The sequence below is a fragment of the Uloborus diversus genome, chromosome 10 (genome assembly GCF_026930045.1).
Source record: "Uloborus diversus isolate 005 chromosome 10, Udiv.v.3.1, whole genome shotgun sequence".
NCBI classification, from domain to species: domain Eukaryota; kingdom Metazoa; phylum Arthropoda; class Arachnida; order Araneae; family Uloboridae; genus Uloborus; species Uloborus diversus.
Window position 1 is genome coordinate 102,366,993 of NC_072740.1, and position 22,088 is coordinate 102,389,080.

General features: G+C 34.1%; 1 protein-coding gene across 1 annotated transcript in view; it reads left to right on the forward strand.

Annotated features, from left to right (window-relative positions):
• LOC129231411 (melanotransferrin-like) overlaps positions 1 to 22,088 on the forward strand; it is a 60,610-nt gene that overhangs the window by 10,662 nt on the left and 27,860 nt on the right. The window contains exons 3-4 of the mRNA XM_054865722.1: positions 2,602 to 2,856; positions 11,813 to 12,150. Of these exons, the coding sequence (XP_054721697.1) occupies positions 2,602 to 2,856; positions 11,813 to 12,150 (593 nt within the window). The remainder of the gene's footprint in view (positions 1 to 2,601; positions 2,857 to 11,812; positions 12,151 to 22,088) is intronic.

Consider the following 22,088-nt stretch of genomic DNA (forward strand, 5'->3'; position numbering starts at 1 on the left):
TCGACAGAAGTCTCCGAGACGCTCGCTGTGTTATTTACACCACTGAAAAGCAAAAAATAAATTACTTTTAAATAAAAAAAAACGCCTTAAGAAAATACCCATTAACTAAAAAGCAAAAAATAACTGATTACACTTACATTCTATTTCCTACCCAAACATAGAAATGAAATTTATTTTACGATTCCAGTACAAAAATCAACTAAACTAAACACCAAATTATAAAATAAACACTGATTTAAATTACTATACGATGAATTATTTTAAATACCTAACTAATTATATAAGATCTCTTAATTTTTAATAACCTTTTGAAGTCGCCTATAAACTACTATATATATAGGGGCCTCCTATAAACTACTACCTATCGTAACTGAGTAGGTTTAGTTTTAAAGACTAATTTCCCGTATAGTTAAATTAGTGTTTAATTCAGAATTGGGTGGGTTATCAGTTATGTAGTTTTTTATAGGAGTCCCTGACTTCAAAAGGTTATTAAAAATTAAGAGATCGTATATAATTAGTTAGGTATATAAAATAATTCATCATATAGTAATTTAAATTAGTGTTTATTTTATAATTCGGTGTTTAGTTTAGTTGATTTTTGTACTGGAATTGTAAAATAAATTTCATTTCTATGTTTGGTAGGAAATAGAATGTATGTGTAATCAGTTATTTTTTTGCTTTTTAGTTAATGGGTATTTTTTGAAGTCGTTTTTTTTTCTTTATTTAAAAGTAATTTATTTCATTTCCTTTTCATTTTTTATTCATTCTTTTATGTATTCATTTATTTGATCAAAAATACCTTTAACAATCGAATAAAAAATATTTCATTAGAAAAATGTCGTATTTTTCACTTTTACTCATGAAAAAAGAAGTGAAAAAATTCCAGCCTTTTTTAGAGGTTCAAATTTACTGTCAAAAATAAAAAATAACTTTTCAATGCAAGTTTTATCATAAAATATAGTGTTCTTTCTTCATATAGGTATTGTAATTTTCAGAAAAATTTTTCATTTTGTTCATTTTGAAAAAAGTACAAGATCTTAACTATTTTACTTTGCCTCTCATTCCCAGGGTTGCTATTTTTTCCACTTTTTTGTAAAAAGTACAGGACTCCGGAAGAAATTGGGCAAAATGGACAAAATGATAAATCAACTGATTATCCATAAATAAATTTATTGTTATGGTGTAGTAAAATTAGTATATAATTCTAATACATTATTTATTATGAATTAACCACTTAATTAAAATAGAATGTTTGTTAACTTTAGAATTTAATTAATCCAAAAAAAAAATGTTTATTACACATTGGTGCAATTAGTTTTAGATCATAATTTACTTAAAAGTAATAAAATTTAACAATGTGAATAAGCTATTGGGCGTGATTATACTATTATGTATCACAATTTAGAAACTAAACTCAATGGAAAAGTCGAATGAAATGCTTGGAGATATGCATACAAAACGAAACTTTATAGATCAGTGATGCCCACCTTGAGTGTATCTTGACCCAGTTGTTTGAGAGGTATTTTTCTCATTTCTGAGGGGGGGGGGGTCTTAACAATCTTTAGGGGGGATGTGGCCTTGCTCTTGGGGGGGACACCCCTGTATAGATTAAAAACATTTTATTACTGCTATATTTTTTGAATTTTTGTTGATGTCACTCCATAGTAAAATATTTATGTAGTCTGCATATTTTTATGGGTGTGTTAATGTTGTACAAATTAAGAATATTACTACTTTAGTAGGGTTGTGGGTACTCAGAACAGAGTACCAGAAGAGACTATGATGAGCAAGGAGGTAGATAGCTTTAAAAGGGCCATTAATCTTCATTGGGGACTAATAAATTGACTAGGAACTGCCTAGCTGGGTTCAGAGCCTGTTCCTGATCATCACATTTGTATTGCTAGAACAGATTTCACTTCATGTCAACATTTCCTTTATTAATATCAAGTAGTTTTTCTTTAAATATGATTATTACTGTTTTGAGGCTCCAACCTTTAAAAACTTTTTATTTCTACTTTTTAATTTCTTAAATTCACTTATTATGGGCAATAAACCTCCACGTCACAGAAAAACAGCCAATATCTGGGGTCCGTGACTTCACACGTCCAATCCAACAGCCAGCTTCCGATTCACTCAGATCGTTGGTCTGAACGAGCATCGGTTGATTGTCGTGAAGTTCAGTTACATCGGCAAAAGTAAGTGTAGAGATGTTTGTAGAAATTCTATTTCTAACAATGTTTGTAGAAATTCTATTTCTAACAGGGTGTCATGACGCAGACTGCGCCATTGAAATTTTTAGAGGGGGGTATGTTTTGAGGGGGTCTTTGCAATATTCAGGATGTGTGCACCTGCCCTTAGGGGGCACCCCTGATATACTTATGATATCAAGGTACACAATAACCTATTTCTAACTATTTTTAGTTAATGAAAACAATTCATTTTAATATTAGAATAAACTAAAACCCTTCTGTATAATTTTTTGAATTATGATTTATTTATTTGTTTTTCTGTGTATATGCTAAGCGGTTTTGTGATTTTCGATGACAACAGCTTTTTATAAGTAAACTACTTTTATTCAATCTGGATCTTTTTTTTTTCCAGAGGAAGCTGATGGTTATTATTCTGTTGCTGTGATTAGAGGTTCCCTCAATGTAAACTCTTTGATTGACCTGAAAGGTAAAAGGGCTTGTTTTCCAGCTGTTGGCCAGATGGCAGGATGGGGTATTCCTATGTCAGTTTTAATTGATAAAGATATTGTAGAAATTAAAGACTGCAACAATCTAATTAAGACTGCAGCTGCCTTCTTTGGACCGAGTTGTGCACCTAATTCTTTAACTGCCAATTTTAATCCTACAGGTATACTTTTGTTGTTTAAATAAGTTGTTCTATTTTATTTTTGTATTGTCATTCACATAATTTTCATTTCAATTCATAATGTTTTTATGTGTAGACCTATCTTTTCTTGTTTTCCTATTCATTAAAAAAAATTCTTGCAATTTCTTCTTTTGTCTTTCCCATTTTAAAGTGTATTTTCTATCTTTCACCATTTTTTGTTTTCAACGTTTTCTAAGTTTTGCTGCAATTTTTTCCCCTTCCTTTTCTTTTACCCTCCCCCTTTTCTTTCCATTGTTGTCTGATAAATTTCTAGCTCAGTGATTTTTAAAAGAGTTCTTTTTATTCTCTTTTAAGTGGTAAAAAAACCTCCTTGCATGGGACATTCTCCAGAAAATGTAACTTTTGAATGCAAATATTTTTCAATTTAGAAACCTTTTCGTTTTTTTTTTTTTTTTAATTCTTAAATGAAAGTGTTACTGACTAGAAGTAACCATAAACAATGGCCCAGTTAAGTTCCAATTATTTTACTCATAAATAAAAAAAAATTAAAAAATGCTTTGTTCATGGAAATAAAAAAAAAATAAATAAACCCTTTAATGTTTAAAAATTAAGGCCAATTTAATATCAAAGTAGTAATTTTGATAATTGTGCAAATAATGAACAATGAGCTGTTTTAATGATTAGTGGGAATCTAATATTAAACTCTCTTAATTAAAGCACAGCTTAATCTTTTGTTATGCTTTTAGTTAGAATGTGTGCTAAAAAAATAGTATTTAGTAAATTTGAGAACATACTGGCAATTTATAATTTTGATCGAATGCCTAATATTGATGTATTTCCCCTCCATCAGTTATTTTCACCTCTGAAATAATGACATTGATAAGGTCTGTCACGGAGGTGAGGAATTTTCCTTTAATATTGGCCTAATGGATACATTTTTCAGAGAAATATTTTTTTTTTCTTCGTTGTTACAATCTGCTTGTGTTAAGCATATGAAAGCATGTTCACTTCTTTTTTTTTACATTAATTTACATCCCTCAAATTCAAGTTCATAGCAGTGAGATTTCTCAAACAAAATCTAGATATCTTGTTTTTCGACGAAAATTTCACTTCTTTTTCATAGCTGAAAATTAACAATGGGGGCTGGCTCCCTTGTATCATGAAAATAAAATGTGATGTCATTGCTGCCATGTGTTAATGAGAAATGGCCTTTTGTGTTTAGGTGACGGAGGTGAGAATTTATTGTGTGACATGGTTCCTTATCCTACTAAAACGAACTAAAACACAATATTAAATAACTAAACACACTTGAACAATTAGTACTTGAGACACTAGTGAAAGGAATAATAAATAAATAATTATAAAACTTAATTAAACAAGTTATTAACAACATAAACAGTCACACCAGGTTGAGAATTCACATGTTGTGGACAAAAAATATATTGAAATAAAAATTATTATTAAAAAAATTGTTGGCAGTTTTAAATAGATATATTTTTGATGAAATTTAAAAGCATTGTTAGATGAATTGGTCCTTAAAGTTTTTACAGTAATAGGCGTAGTTATGTATGCATGGTAGAAAAACATAAGGAAATGACCTCAACAGATTGTTTATTTGTTTTAAAATATAAGCAAGGCAACATTACTTCAGTTCATATGTGTGATTAAGTTGCAAGAATAAATGCTAGGATAGAAAAATATTGAAATTAGATGTCTATTTGAGGTGCCTGAAAGATTGTTGCCTTTCGTAACATACCCGACTTGAATCAAGTCTACTCGCATAAAAGTCAATATCCCTATAAGTCCCCCTGCCCCTTTAGAGAAAGATCAGAAAACTGGGTATGAGTTGACAGTTACTTTCTAGCATTTTAGAAATAAATGATTTTAAAACAAAGAAAATTATTTTATAAACATGATTATGATGAAGTGTAATTTTCATTTCATGCTAAAAATAAAGTAATGTGAAATTTGCACAGGATCCATACGAATTTTCGTGTTTTTTATTTAATATGTAAGGAAAACTCATGCACAAAGTTATGAGAAATTAGCTTTTTTTAAATTGATATTATGGGTGAATTTACCTAGAATGCCAGTGTGGTGTCAATTTGACACTGCAATAATTTTATCTCAAGTATACTGAATTTATTTAGTTCTATAATAAGCATCAGAGTATTGAAGGTCACCAATCAATGCCTGTAAGCAAATTTTAATCTGCTTATCACGTGATAGTTTCTGATGTCATATGAGCGCTCATGTGATATGATTTATCAATTCCACAGGGCTTTTGGATTTTCTTTTTTGCTGAGATAGTTGATGTGCTTGCATATGTGTTGGCAGCTCTTTGGATTATTTATGATGCTTTTTATTCCAGCGTTTTATGTTATTATACTTTAAAAATTTGAAAATGTCTCGCAAGAAAGGGCTAAAAGTGCAGAGACTATATCAATAATTTGCAGGAAAAAAGAAAGGAATGAATATGAATTTTTAAATAACAGCCCACCAAAGCGCAAAACATGTCAGGTAACAAACTGTAATGGAAATGTGAAACCAAAATATGTTTTTACTGTAAGAGGTAAAAGAGTAGTATGTGGAAAGTGCACCAAACATATAAATTATGTCTGTTTAATGTACATGATGTAAAGTTTTTCTGAAAATTATTCTGCATAATTTTTTTTTCTATAGATATAATAATTCATCTATCAATAAACTTGATGTCATTTTATTATTTCATTACCATTCGTAAATTAAAAAGATATTAAAAAGGAAAATTGCATTTTTTTTTTTTGTTTGAATATCTCACTTGGTTTTGACCAATGTGTCGAAATGACATCGGTCAGCGTTCTAGGGGAAGAAAACTTTCCGTCGCTCTAGTGTTAAGGAATCATTTTCATGATTAAAACTTCTGTTAAATGTTTGCAGAATGAATCCTGTTGAAGTTTTGCTTTCTGCTCTTTTGTAGCCTCATTACTTTCATTTTTCAAAATAATCCTGAATTTTTTTGAGTATCCAAACTTTGGTGTCTCTTATGTTTTCTTGGTAGTCAAGCTTTTACTGTAATTAAACATTAACAGTCTTTAATTACACCGTGCAGCAAAAAAAAAACCTTCAAAATGCTTCTCACATTTCGTCAGCTGATTCTTATGTAAAATGACCCCCTGAATCGGAATATGACCTCCATTTTCCCCCTATACATACCAATTTTTTACAAGGCCCCCCCCCCCCCAAGTTTTTTTCCATTTTCTTTAGTTTTAGGGCCTTTTTTTTTTGGAGGTGAAAGGAGCTTTATATTAACTGCTAACATAGTTTTGGTTTGCAAGAGAGGTTCAAAATTCAAGATCATGGACACCAATGGCAAAAAGGGGGCTTGGGGGGTGTACCCCCTCCCAATATTAGAAAAATCACGAAAAACGATCTTTTGTTCTGATTTTTTAAAAAAGATGTTTGTAAAAAAAATTCGGGTGCAGAAGGAGAGTATAAGACTCGCTTCTATAACTCTTTTGTCTAAAAAAATTTCGCGATGTAAAAAAAAAAATTTTTAAACTGTCATGTGAATCACACATTGCATATGAGTTGAATCGCAGATCTTCATTCAAAAAGTCATTCTTCTGGCTGATTCTTATGTAAAATGACCATTTGTTTCCAAATACGACCACCTATCCCCCCATTACGCCCCCTTTTTAAAACCTCCCACCGCCTCCTCTGATTCAGAGCCTTTTTTTTTTTTGCTTGGAGGGGGAAAAGAGCATTACAATAACCATAAACATTATTCAGAATGACTAGAGATGTGCAAAGCTCAAAATCTTGTGCATATGTAGCAAAAAGTAAAACATGGGAGGCACCCCCCCCCCCCCAAACACAGTGCAGCAAAAAACTCTCAAATGCTTCTGAGGCGATTCTAGTTGATTCTTCTGCAAATTGACCCCCTGAATCCAAATATGATCTCCGTTTTCCTCCTACACGAATCAATTTTTGTAGAAAAGCACTCCCCCTCCTTTTTTTAAACTTGGGGGGGGGACAAGTTTTATTTTTTGCTACATATGCACAAGATTTTGAGCTTTGCTCATCTCTAGTCATTCAGAATAATGTTTACGGTTATTGTAATGCTCTTTTCCCCCTCCAAATTTAAAAAAAATGGCTCTTAATCAGAGGAGGGGGTAGGTTCTAAAAAGGGGGGTGATGGGGGTGAAATGTGGTCGTATTTGAAAACGAGGGGTCATTTTACATAAGAATCAGCCAGAAGAATGTCGTTTTGAATGAAGACCTTCGATTCAACTCGTATGCGACATTCACAAGACGGTTTTTTTTTTTTTTTAATAATTTGTTATACATCGCGAAATTTTTTTTGGATATGGGAGTCATAGAAGCGAGTCTTATACTCTCATTCTGCACCGAAATGTTTTTTAAAAAAGCAGAATAAAAAGATTGTTTTTCGTGGTTTTTCTAATATTTGCCCACCCCCCAAATCCCCCTTTTGCTATCAGTGTCCATGATCTTGAACCTTGAACATCTCTTGCCCGCCAAAACTATGTTAGCAGATAATATAAAGCTCCTTTCACCTCCAAAAAAGAAAAAAAAAATGCTCTAAAACTAAGGAAAATTGGAAAAAAAAAAAAAAAAAAAAAAAAAACTTGGGAGGCCTTTAAAAAAATTGGTACACATAGGGGGGAAAACGGTGGTCATATTCGGATTCAGGGATGATTTTACATAAGAATCAGTCGATGAAATGTAGAAGCATTTTGAAGGGAATTTTTTATCGTACAGTGTTATCAGTTCCAAGATATAAAATTATGTTTGAATGTGTCACAACTTATTTCTTTGGTTTTTAGTTAAAAGGATTGGACTGGGATCAAGAAAAAGTCTAGATAATATGTGCATTGTTCTGAAAAAAAATTCTAATGTTTTGCTTTGTGTTAAGTCCCTCTATTTTGTTTACTTTTTATGAAATTCCTCTTCTCAGGAAGGTGGATTTTCTTGGAATAACAATATACAGTGGCCGCCGCTTATATGAATCATGTTTGTTTTAAACAGTTTTGATTCCATAAAGCGGCTGATTCAATAAAGTGGCTGATTATATAAAGCTGGATTGGTTTTGACAATTTGATTCATTAAAGCGGTTGATTCAATTAACCACTGATTCAATTAACCCTCGTCCACTGTAGTATAGAAGATCAAGTTAAATCTATAAGAAAAAATTGTTCTAGAAAGTGTTTTTTGTGTTATAAATTAATTATACAAATCTTTCTATTTTTCTCATAACCAAATTTCTTGAATTCTGGACATGGGTGCAAGACCGTCCATCTCAGGACGGATTTCCGTCTTGGACAAAATTTTCGAGACGGAGGTCGGGACGGAAAGAAATTGGATGACTTTCCTTCAGTTTTTACTCAAAAAAGAAAAATTGAGTGTTTGAAAAATATGCTTTAATATTACTGTACCGTTTCATAGTCACGAATTTACATCGACATTCTCTCGATTTTTCGACATGGACTTATTTTATTTGGAACGTGTGCTTCTGGAGGAGTAGCTATAGACTCGCACCGTTTAACTTTTTTTTTAGATTGCTCTATTATTTCTAACTCATAGCATTGCAGACCGCGGAGTTGCTCACTATTCTCCCTGATTTATCGAATTTATTGTCTCTATTTGAAAATTAAACCTTTTCTCTTTGTATTTTCAATCATCCTTTCGGCTTTTTTTTTTTTCATTTGCATTTTTTTTTTGCAAAAAATGTCTTAAAGTTGCATCTGAATCACCGATTGAGAGTGATTGCAGACGGGATGAAATGTTTACGCCACAGCAAAGGCGTTCACATACTAGGCAAAATGGGAACTATCATCGACTTTAAAGATTTTAATGAAAATGGGAATTTTGGAAAGAATCGGGAAATTTCAAGCTGATTTGAAACACTGATGGGCAACAGTTCCTGCAGTTTTGACATGTTTCTGATAAAGTAATGTAAGACTTGAGGAATCACTAAATTCCAATGTCCTTCAATCTAACACTCGCTAGAATGGAAATATGGGGGGGGGGAGAAAAAAGAAACGAGAAAAATAATGGCAGCACGAATTTACAAAAAAAAACGCTGCTCTTGCAAAGAGGGTTAATTTGCAAATTAACCCACAATACTGAGGTCCTAAAACGTTTGCATTTTGGACAATCTAAGAGGGGGAGGGGCTACTCAAGGGCTCTATAATGAAATATCGAAAAACTGAATTGAAAGTAATTTTTGAAGCTAGGAGTGGTTCGGGATTTTTCCTCTGAAAACTGTTAAAAATTTAAAAGTCAAAAATGTTTAGGTTGTCTTTAATGATGTAAAAGTGGAGAGGGGGAGGTTTTTTTAAAAAAATCGGAAAATGGAGTTTTTTAAAAACACTAATTTAGGCAATCTTTGGTGAATTGGTGAGAGATGGTTTTGGTATTCTAATCTAAAAATGTTTTGTAGCTGATGTATTAAAAACTATTTGAGGCTATACTTAAATTTCTTAATAGAAAGGGAATTTGGGCCCCTCTCCCAAAAAGTGTTTGTAATTGAAGTCTTAAAACTTTTAGGCTGTCTTTGGCAATGTCAGGAGGGGGGAGAGGGGGCTCTCTTTAAACGAAATTCTGAAACTGGAGACGTAAAAGCGAACCTTTAGACCATCTTCAAAGGGGTTCCCCTCCCCCGAAAAAACTCAAAGCTGAAGCATTCAGACCTCAATTCGGGGGGGGGGGGGGGCTGGGTCATTCTCGGAACATTTTCAAAATTGAAGTCTTAAAACTTTGGGTTGTCTTTGGCGATGTGAGGAAGGGAGTTGCTCTTACAATACAATAATAAATCTTAAACACAAACTTACACTGCCTTTAATAACCACAAAGAGAGGGGGGGGGGGGGGTATTTTGCCACCCAGCCCGAAATATTTCCCTTTCTGAAATTTTAAAAGCTCTGTTTTGGACTATCTTTGGATGACTTAAGGGGGAAGGGATTAGGAAGCTTCTTTCAAAAAGTTTCCGAAATTAAAGTATTAAAACTTTTAGGCGGTCTTAAGTCATGTTTATAGCTGGGGGGGGGGGGGGTGGTACTGTTCCTAAAAACAAATTTAGAAACTAAAGCCTTAAAACTCAAATTTAGGATATTTGTGGTGAATTCAGAAAAAGGGGTTCAGGAGTTCTCTTCCAAAAATTTTTTGATGCTGAAATATTTAAAACGCTACTTTAGACTATATTTGAGTGCCTTAAGAGGGATGTGGTTTGGGGCCCCTCCCTGGGGTGAGGATTCAGTTCCCCTATTGCTTTTTTTAATTAATGAATATTGGAAACTGTACCTCGTTTAAAAAATGTATCTACTTCACTGAAGTGGTTTTTTTATGGTTAATTTCACCACCTGTTATCTTATAAAAGAATTCTTTTTCAAATGAAGACTGTGTGGGGGAATGGCGCCAATTTATTATAATTTGTCATGCATACCCTTCCCCCACCTTTCCTTCTTTTCTGGTTTGTTGGTGCTACCTTGGGTAGACTTTCCGATCATAACTGAATTATGTTGCAAAAGTGAAAATCTTATGTCCCAAGCGATTTTATTGCTGCAATAAAATGTTTACGATCGGCAAAAAACTAATGGCGGGGAGCCCCGAACGCTTTTACCCCTAACATTATCCAACATCGTCTAAAATTGCGTTTTTGGAACTTCAATTTCGAAATATTGCCGATGGAGAGTTCCCTAACTCCATCCCTTCTATAATGCATTCAAAAAGCGTATAAACGTTATGAAATATGGACTACAATTTCGTTTTTAAAGCTTTAATTTCGGGGAGAGTCCAACCCCCCCCCCCCCCTCTCTTTTTCTAATATTTTTGAAGGTCACTCAATATTGTGATTTTGGGACTATCGGTTTGAAAAAATTGATGTAAGAGTCCCTGAACTTTACCAAAATGGCCTGCCATTGCGTTTTTTGGACTTCAATTCAAAAAACATTTCTGGGGGAGGATTCGCAGACCCCCCGTTATTGGTGGTTTTTAGGTTTTTTGGAATCATGATATCAAAACGCTTAAATATTACAATTTAAACTAAGTTCATGTTGTTAGAAAAATCAAAAGCTTAAAATTCAAATGAAACAGATTCCAAAACTGGCATATTTAAAATCTCCAACATTTATGCACATAAATTTTTTTTTAAGCACACAGGGCGGGGGGGGGGGGGGAGCTGAAAATATTTTCCGTCTTGAACACATCACCAAACTTGCACCCATGATTCTGGAGCAAGAGGATGTTACAGAATGCCTATACTGTTACAGAAGAAAAGCAATTTGGTGTTGAGGGAAGAATGCAAATATTTGCATAGTAAATTTATAACACATATAACACTGCTGCTGAGTAAAAAAAGCTTACTGAAAATTAAAAGCAATAAAAAATATAAAAAGTAGAAATTTTAGAAAATTTAATCAAAAAAATAAATTTTTACAAAGGAAGAACTAAATTCTACTCGTTGATAAATAATAGAAAACAGAAGAAACGCATATAAGGGAAGTTTATATGACTGTGTGTGTAACACTTTTATCTAGTATAACTCTGATATCTACAATTATTATTCAGAGTTACTGTAGAACTATCCAGTGCCCAGAAAGAAATGCTGCAATTTTCAACAAAAAGTTTTATTTATGTTCAAATTAAAATTTGACGAATATATAATTTATTTTCTTTAGCAAAAAGCTTTAACAGTATACTTTAGGTAATATGCATTTGTAAGTTGCTGTATTATTTTTTTAAACTTATCATTTTATATAATAGGAAAAAATTATTTATAGGTGCAATTTCGGTAGTTTTTACTGTGATTTTCTCCTGTAATGTATTTTCTTCATTTTACGATTTTTTTTTTTTTGTTTTGTTTCTTTAACTTTCTGTTCCTTTTTTCCCTACTTTTATTTATTTTTTTTCTTTTTTTTGCCAAAACCTGCTCTTAATGCTGCTTTTGAAATCTAAGATATTTAAAAATCTTGTTACAGGTGACAATCCACTTCACATGTGTGACTTATGTGCAGGTGATACAGGCACACGATGTACAGGAAGTGATCCTTATGCAAATTTTGATGGAGCATTCCAATGTTTCGTGAATGGTAGTGATATAGCATTCCTCAAACATACAACAGTGGATGAAATGACCTCATCTTTGTCTTACCGTGGACCAAACAAAAATTCATTCAAGTTGTTATGTCCAAATGGGTTTACAGCTTCTATAGATTCATATAAGAACTGTAACTGGGGCTATGTTCCAGCTCATGCCGTTGTGGCAACATCTGCTGCATCCCCAGAAAGAAAGCTTCAGTTCCAGAAGTTTTTGTCGGTTTGTAACTCTCCTACTTAAACTTTCAATTTCAGAAGCAAAGCAGTATATCCAATTAGGATATAATATGTAATTATTTTTCCCCCATATTTGGTATTTTCTCTTTGAAAAATTTGCCTTTAAAATAATAATGCAGTTAAATTTCTATGATGTTCTCCCATTAGGATGATGTGCATCATAATGACGAGTAAGTCCCAAAAGTTTCCGTGTTTGTACTATACTGTTGGGATCGCCAAACGTTTTAACTCAAGGGCCACATTGTAAATTTTGGAAGGTGAGGCCGATCAACAATCCAACAAGGTTTCAGTTCTGATGGTTTGGTTAGTGCCAGCACCCCCCCCCCCCCCTCCCCCCCTCACAGATACACCCATGACTCTTTTTTGAATAACGCTCTCCGTAGCAAGAGTTCATGTAAGGAATTCATATAAGGAAGGAGCAAACCAAGGCGCAACAAAATAGCAGTTTTTAGTCCTATAATAACATGTAATTTATTTTGAAAGTGTGAATTTATAAAATTTTAGATAAGTTTCACCCTGAGAAGTCCCTTGTGCAATTTATTGCTCAGAAGAAAAGATATATTCCAAAAGTTACAAGTCCTTAAGTCTTAGGCTGTTTTTTAATCAGAAGAAGAACAGAGGTGTGGGATCAAGTGCTATCTCCTGGAATTTTCCAAATGGAAGTCTTAAAAAGCAGTTTTAGTTAACCTTTAATGGTGTTAGAGATGATCGGCAGAACAGGTTTCAGAGTCCATCTCTGGAGAAATTTTCAAAATCGACATCACATTTTTTCACTTTTAGGCAATCCTAGTAAACTGAAAGGAAAGAGGAGTTTGGGATTCTTTTCCTGGGGGATCCTTTGGGGTTTTTCAAAAATGAAGTCAATTTGAGGTTTTTCCCCTTACAAATTACCGTTTTAAAAACGCAATTTTAGACTATCTTTGGTCTTTTGTGATGTTAAAGAAGTGAGGAATGTTTAGATGCTCTCTTCAGGAACTTTTTGGCAATGAAGCCATCAAAGCATGTCAGGATACCTTTGATGAATGGAAGAATGGTCAGATCTCAGGAGCTGTTCCAGAGTTTTTTCATTTTTAAGCTATATATGTTGAGACATTTGGAAAAGGGATGGTGACTCTCCCTGGAAATCATTTTCAATTAAAATCCTTAAAACACAATTTTAATTTATTTTTGGTCAATTGTGGGTGGAAAAGGCAGGTAAGCGGCTCTCCTCCAGAAATGTTTTGAAATTAAATTATTTTGAAATGGAGAAAGAGGAAGTTGGAGACACTTGTCCATGAAGGGGCAGTTGCCCCTGCCTGCCCACCTGTGGCTATTCCAATTTTCAGTAGTGTTCTTTTACATTTTCTCAGCCTTTTTTTCTTTTAAAATGCCTGTAAAAGAAAATGTTATGTTTTTTTTTTTTTTTTTTTTCAAGTAAGCTTCCTGGGGGTGAGGGGGTTCCTAAATGGGAGAAATCTACTTGCAGGCTGTAGACTGGAGACCCCTGCTATACTGTATTTACACTGATTAATATTGTTTGAACCATTTGGTTTAAATGTTCCCATGATGTTTTAAAAAATTCTTGTGATGTTTTTTTTGTGTGAATTAAAGACATTTAAGGAACTCAGTAAAAAAACATTTAAATGGTATTTTTGATTGAAGGGGGGAATTTTGTTATGGTGATCAAGCAGCTCGAATTTCCTGAGTAGTCCTGAATTTCAGTCCCTGTTCCAATATTTTTCAGGGTTTTTTTTTTTCTCAAATTCAAAGCATTTGTCTTGAAAAACAGTAGCGCTAAACTAGAGTGTGGATAAACCTAACCTGGCAGCATTGCGAAGGCTATGCAGATAGTAATCACAGCATTCACAGCATGCAAATGCTGCCTGGTTAGGTTTGCCCCAACTATTGTGATACAAATGTTGTGTTGTTGCTTAGCAGGTATTTATCATTATAGTGATAAGATACAGCTTACAATGGTCACTTTGAAGGATGTATGTTGAACGCAAAAGTACGTTTTTTATAATGCCTTAAGTTTTAAAATATTTTAAAAAAAAATCAAAAAGATATTCATGCTTCAGGAAAAATAAGGCTGCTTTTTAAAACTAATTTAAACGCTTTACAATTTTAATATTTTAGTTAGAAATGAATACTTGATTTTAATTTGTTCTTTATTTTAAAAAATATTATGTATCATCATTCAAGAACAATATTTATTTTGATCATACATATGTTTTCAAGCCTAAGTACCACCTGAACAAACATACACATTGATAAAATAGTTTTTAAAAATACATGTACAAAGCCATAGGCGTCGGAACCGGGGGAGCTGGGGGAGCTTGAGCTCCCCCTGGAATATTTCAGATCGGCTCAGCTCCCCCAGAAAAATTCTCGCACAGCAGCTTTCTGTCATACATTTTTTACCTCAAACCTGATTTCCAAAATGTGATCTGTCTTTTCTAAGAATTTCCACCCAATAAGCAACAAAAGCAGGGGACAGACGGAGTGGTCAGTGCACTTGAGTCCACCTTCACCCTTTTTCTCGCTGTTTACACACCTCTTGATTCCCGGAAGAAAAATAAAAGAATTTTAGACAAGCTATGCTACCGGCTGCGGAAAAGTGGGCTTTGCCCCGCGGCCTGCAAAAATCAGTACCGATAGGGGTTTGCTTCTCACCTTGAGCTCGTGTTTTGGGAGCGGCATCGCAGTTTAGTTCACATTCTTATTAGTTTTGCCTCGCATGCCGTTTTTTTTTTGTTACGTGATCACAAAAAGGATAGTGAGCAGGGCCGGATTAGCCATAGAGCAGAAGTAGCAAATGCTACAGGCCCAGCACCATGAGAAAAATTCCAGAAAAAAAAATACTTTCCGCACTTTAATCCGTTTAAATTCATCTCTATCTTTCTCTTTTTATTTAGATCTAGCTTTTCTAAATACTCAGGTAAATTAAAAATCTTATTTTTTGTCGTTGGATTGCTTTCCAGAAATTTCTCTCCATTGAAGTCTTAAAAACGCAATTTTAGTTAATCTTTCTTAGTGGAAGGAGAAAAAGCTCCGTTGGGTCAGAAAAGTCTCAAAACTGACCAAAAATTACAATTTTAAGCAATGTTTGGAGAACGGAGAATTGGGTTTTCTCTAGATTTTTTTTCTTTTCTTTTTTTTTTTTTTCAAAATGACTCAATTTTAAGGTAACTTAAGAAATTTAAGGGAGTTAGGGTCCTAAAATTTTCAGCTATTCAAGCCTAAAAAAAAAAAGAAAATTTAGGTTGTTTTATAACAATAGAGGATAGGAGAAGGGGTTCTTTCCTGAAATTGTGTTCAAAACTGAAGTCAATTTCGGGCTGTCTTTGGGAGGAAAGGGTTTGAGCGATCGTCCCATGGTATAGCTGAAAACAAAATTTCAAGCTATGTGGGAAAATTAGAGAAAGGGAACTCCCTCAGAAACAAATCTGACGCGGTTTTAGATTATCACTGGAGACGTTATCAGGGAGTGAGGATACGGGTTTGCTTCGTAAAATGTTAGAAACTGAATTATTTCAAGACGCAGGCTATCTTTAGCTTCAGACGTGGCTCCAAGGGAGGGGCAGGGGGGGGGCAATTGCCCCCCTGTCGGAAACGTCTTGCCCCCCCCCCCTGTCGGGGAAAATTTTGTATTTCGTCGGGGAATCTGTTTGCTTTGGCGTTTATCGTAAATGAAAATTTTTTTCCTCGGATATGAACTCGAAAAACATTAGTAGAAAAAAGTAGAAGTATCTTAAATATTAAAAAAAAGGAAACAAAAAAACAATTTCCTTCGGGGCCACCCACCTTGACACCCTCAATTTAGCCCGAGTCCGTAAGTCCCCTTTTAACGTCGCCCAGATGGTGATAAAATAAGGGATAGCTATTGCTACGGGGGAAATGGTGTGTTTTTCATCCTTGAAATTTCTATTTATCGATGAGCTGGTTTCGACACCTCAGGGTGTCGACGACTAATAAAAGAGTACAATCTCCCCTTGACTATCCACGTCCCTGCCGAATGTAGTGGTGATTTCCGGTCAGACCTAAGGCGTCGTCATCTGGTTATCGGGTTACGAGACAAATACGTACTGAATGACAACAGCCAGGACGAGACGGGGGGGGGGGGGGGGGGGGGGTCATCGGAGAAAAAACATGCTTCGGAGATTTTTCCTTTTCTATTACATTTGCTAAACAGCCCTTCAGCATGTCAAGTGTGCAGACACACTATTGATGCGTTTTAAAATACTTCTCTGGGTAAATAACTGCAATATTATCTTTCATTTTCACTCTGTAGTTACAAGTAAGTTATTACTATAGGTATTTACAATTTATCTGATTATTGTTGGATTATTCTACAACAAAACATATCGATAACTAAACGATCCTTTTACCTCATACAAGGTAGTGTACTAAAGTAGATTTAATTTTTTAGTGTAATGATGTCTTGTCGACAAATGCTAAACGCAAGAAAAAAAATTCTTTTGACTAATGTAATAAAAGCAAATGCATGTTTAACATTTTAAATACATGTTTCTCAAAAACTTATATTGATCTTGTTTGTAGGCTGCATACTGGGGGATCAGGGGATCATACTTGGGGGCTGCATATTAGGGGCATAATAGTTTTGCTGGGAATGAAGAAGAAATGAGAATGATTTACTAAACATCGGGTTTGGCACAACTAAACAATCATTGGATTATTAAGCGTCGGGTTGGTATTGCATCGGGTTTGGGTTCTTTTTGAGAAAAATGTCTGGAGGAGGGGGAGGGGCGAACCTTTTGGAAAAGGCCAAATTAAATAAATAAATAAATCATGTGATAAAGGCAATTGAAAATATACATTTTGCTTCCTAATTTCATTTTTTCAGATGTTATTGTAGTCGAAACTCATGTTTCTAACTTAAAGTAAAGCCTGCAATAAGCTGCGCTTAGTCCATACAGCTGTAATTATGTGATTGGACCAGGTCTAATTCAAAAGTCAACATTGCTCCTCCGAAATCGATCAAACCAACTTACAAACTGGTACCAGGCTCAGTCTTGTTTAAGTTTTTTTTTTTTTTTTTTTGCAAATTATGTTCTATTTTTTTTTTTTTTAATATGCTTTTTTCAAGTGCTTAAATAGTGTAAAAAAAACAGTGCTGCGGAGTCGGAGTTGGACTGATTTTGGAGAGAAGGATTCTGAATCGGAATTTGTTGGTTAATAATGACAAGAGTCGGAGTTGGAGTCAATTTCCCTCAATGCCCGTAACACTGCCAGTGATTGCTGGGTCGGAGTGAGAGTTGGAATCGAGCTGACGTTAGGGTAAAGGAGTCGGAGATGAATGTTCTAAAATTTTTGAAGTTGGAGTCGACCATTTTCCCTCCGACTCCGTAGATCTGCAAAAAAGCTCCCTGTATGGAAATTTTGGGGTAAGACTTGGAATTTACACTTTTTCCTCTTGGTCTGGAAAGTGAGTGCAAACTTAAAATTTGAAAGTATGACAGATTTCAACTGACATGATCAATAAAAAGTTTGAAACTAATGGTTATGCATTTTCGAATTATGAAAAGTGCTTCAAAAAATTTTAAAAATAAAAAAAGGTAGGTATATAGTAAATTTAAAAAAAAAAGAAAAAACCTTACACAAGGTAAAATTGGTGCAATTAATGTTAATCACTTTGATACTTAATAAATTTGTTTATTGTGTAATATCGTCAGCACCATGCTGAACTAAGGAATCTGAAAATTGGCTCTTTTCAGGAGAGCCAAAACAAAATTTTGTCCATTAGACGCGTTTAGTTATTTTCAACGTATTAATTTTTATAGATATTAGTGTAAAATTAAATAAGTGTAAAATTTATTGATCGAAGTAGTAATAGCCTTTTTTCAGTACTGCGGCAAACCATTGAATTTAAAAAACGAGATTTGCGATTTTTCACCTTCGTTTGTTTATTAAGTTTAGCATGGTGCTGACCATACTATTAAATTTCGTTTCTTTTTTTTTAATTGATTAATTAATTAATTTATTTTTTTTTTTTTTTGATTGCACAACACACACACATTACTTTTGTTTTGTGCATTCAAAACTTAGAACCAAGTCTGAGAAGTTGGAGTCGGACTGATTTTGAGGTAAAGAAGTCGGAGTCAGGAGTCGAAAGTTTAAAACTTCAAGAGTCGGAGTCGATCATTTTCAATTAAAATCTGCAGCCCTGCCAGTTCTTGTGGAATCGGAGTCGAAAGCTTTAAAATTCCCGAAGTTGGAGTCTGTCATTTTTCTTCCAACTCCTCAGTCCTGCTTAGAACTACTGGTGTGACTATTCATTTGCATAATTTGAATCTCGCTCACTACATTTTAACTTTTATTTTCTATTATGTTGGCGGCCCCTATGAAACTATCGTGATTATTTATATGATCAAAAGAAAGAAAGGAAGGAAAAATCATGGATTTCTTTTTATACTATTTAATTGCAAAATCCAATGTGGCCCGCCGGTTCCATCCATCACCAGCTAGGCCTGATCAATGTAGACCTTTTATTACCATAGAAAATAATTAAAATACGTAAAAATTTGCACCTTTTCTAATTTTTTTAGGGCAAAATTTTATCGGTTTTCAGTTTCTATTTGTTATCAAATAAAATACTTGTAATTGGCAGCAATTTTAGCAAGCAAGGCTCTTCAAAAGATATTCATTTTTTTCTCTTGATTTTGCTTTTGCAATAGCAAAACTTAGTAGTTGTGATTGTATTCCCTTTTTCGTGCTTTCCCAAGTTATTTCATAAAAATAAAATAATGAAAGAAAATATAAATAAATTTAATTTTATACATGTTCTGACTCGCGAGGTTCATCTTAATAAAAAACTAGGCATCAGGCTCAAGTTTCTTTTGAATTTTTTAACTTAATATTAGTTACTGTTCTTCTGCTTACTTAAGATGTGGCTTTCTCTGCTCCCCAATAAATATGTTGATGAGCTAGTGGATGAGCACTGCTATACTCTTGAGCCCTAGAGTTTCCACCCCGTAAATTTGTGTGTTTATAAGGTTTGATTAAGGAAGAAGAAGAGGGGAGGAACACTGAATATCTTAATTAGTCATTAACCCCATCACCCTAACGTTACAAAACATGACCTACAATTTTGTTTCTTTAATCTTAGAACATTTTCGGTTGTGCACCTCGACTCTCACTCCCTACAAAATACCATTACAGATCGACTAAAATCTCGTTTATTGGACTTCAATTTCTTAAAATTATTTGGAGGTGAGCATCCAACCCTTGTCTGCATGAAATCACTGAAGATCATCTAAAATTGCGTTTTCAGAGCTACAATTTCGAAAAATTTCCGGGGGAGGACCCCCGGACCCCCCTCATTTCTGTAAGAGCAACATTACATTCACAACTACATTAATGTTGTTAAGTTTCTTTCTCTGCATAAACTCTGTAGAGCACACATTTTTAATGATTTTACATCATATTCAGATTTTTCGTCAAATTCTACTTCTTATACTGTTCTAGTTTATTGATCTCGCGATATAAACCTGCTCACAAAAGCCTAGTTTCATGTTTTTAATTTTAAATTTAATTTTATTTTTCTAATTATTTTATTTTATCTTTATTAAAATTTTTATTGTTTGCTTTTAATTTTTATGGGGAATTCGTGTTGTTAGACGCCAAGAATGATTAGTTTCTTTAGCACCTAAATTGGAGGGGGGGGACTTTGCAAACTAAAATTTGGCTATGCCCCCCTGTCGGGAAAGCTTGTCCCTTCATCGGGGATTTCCTAGCGCCACCACTGTTTAGCTTTAGGTAAAGAGTGGTGGTTTGGAACCTTTCTCCCCGAATGTTGAGAAGTTAGGCAAGTAGGTGGATATTCTCCTTTGGAATTTTTCTGAGATTTCGAAATTGAGATGGTTCAGGGGCTTTCTCCGGAATTTTTTGGAATTTGGGGTCGAAAAATTTAAGCAATTTTTGAGAAGGAGGATGCTGAAACTCTTAATGCACAAATCCTAAAACCACATTTCAAAGCTCTTTTTGGCAATGTTAGACAAGAGATGGGAAAGGGTTACCACGCAGAAATTGTTTGAAAGTGGCTTTCTTCTTAAAGCTTTAGAAATTGGAGTCCTGAAAAGGTAATTGTTAGTCATCCTTTAAATCCTCTTTGGTTACTTTAACTTCATGTGAATTTGTCACCCTCAAAATCCCCCCCTCCCCACGACACGAGCCCGTAGATCCGGCACTGTAAACAACAATGAGCAAAATTAAAAGATCATGATAGAAGAGAAGAAAAAGATTCTGAGACTTATATATAACACTTATGTTGAGCGAAATAAATAAATTGTTAAGAGTATATTATTTTTTGATGAATTAAAATAATTATGTGTAGAAGAAAGACTTTAACTATCGTTTTTAATTTTTTTTCTCCGAGTGGGGGGGGGAACTAAAAAGCTGCCACCCATGCCCCGAACCTAACCCATTTCTTTTGCGTCACCAAAGGTAGCCCGGTAGCCGAAAAATTCGAACTTGACATTCAGAAAAATTCAGGAAGAAAATTGTTTAACATAATCGAAAACCCGCTAAAACTGCTTTCTGGAACTTCAATTTCGAAAAATTTCCATGGGTCGAATCCCGAGCTCTCGATCCCGTCCTATAACGTCGTTTAATAAAGTGGCCTACAAATGCGTATTTTGGACTATAATTTCGAAAAATTTCAATGGGAGTGTACCTCCCCCCCCCAACATTGTTAACAATGGTCTAAAATGTACATTTAAGACTTAAACTTCGAAAATTTTCCGAGTTGCCTTGGAGAGTGCCTGAACCCCATCCCATACCGAAACGTAACCCCCGATGGCCTACTATTTATCACGTTTTCACAACTTCACTTTCGAGAAATTTCCCGGGGATGGCTTTCGCGTACTCCGCCCCAAAATCACCAAAGAACGTAAAACAAATACCATTTCAGAATGTACAATTTCAAGATTTTTTGCTTAAAATTGTGTTTTTAGATTAATAACAGATAATAAATTCAAAAATTTTTCCAATGGGACCTCTTTGAACACCACTCTTTCCTTTTTCTACAACATCATTAAGGATAATCTACAGTTTTATTTAAGGCTTCAACTTTAAAAAACTGCCTAGAGAGAGTCGCTGTGAACCCACATTTTTTTCCTTTGATCTTACCTAAGATAGGATACAATCGCGTTCTTTGACTTCAGTTTGTAAAAGTAATGACCTTCGTATCTTCTCTTTCTAATATCACCAGGAGTCGTTAGAAGTGAATTTTTAGTACTGAAATATCGAAAATTTTCCGGGGGTAACCCCCAGACCCCCCTCCCTTTATATCGTCCAAACATTGCGTTTTTGGAATTAAAAGTTGAAAACGTGTAGTAACGGGAAGACGAGGGGCAAACATAAGAGGGTCCTAACCGTCGTAAAGCTCTAAAATTATATCCACATTTATGTATTCATGTGTGTTATAAGTGCACTTCCCATCTTCATGAAGAAGAGCTCTATTGTTTACTATATCATGCAAAAATGAGGCCCGTTGGAAACATTTGCTACGGGCCCCGCGCTCGCTTAATTCGGCCTTGATAGTGAGTCAGTTTGGCATTTAAATATGAATAATATGGAAGGTGCTACAGACATAACTATGAAAAAGGTTACTAAGGTAAGCAACTTGTTCAAATCAAATGATTTCAATTTTCCAGAAACTTATCTCATTTTAAGATATCTGGCTTTTTTGGCACAATGTAAAGAATTTCCAGCGGAGTCCTTTGAAACTGGTTGAGTAAAATAAACTTGCAAAATTTAAAGTGAAAGTTAAACTAAAAAGTGGTTGTGTTCTTTATTCATTGCAATTACCTATATTAAAAAAAAAAACCTCGGGGAGTGGGGGCCATATAGAGAATTCGTAGCGCCTGAAATAGATCAAACAAATTATTTATTAATTTTTTGATGGGAAATATTATCAAAAGA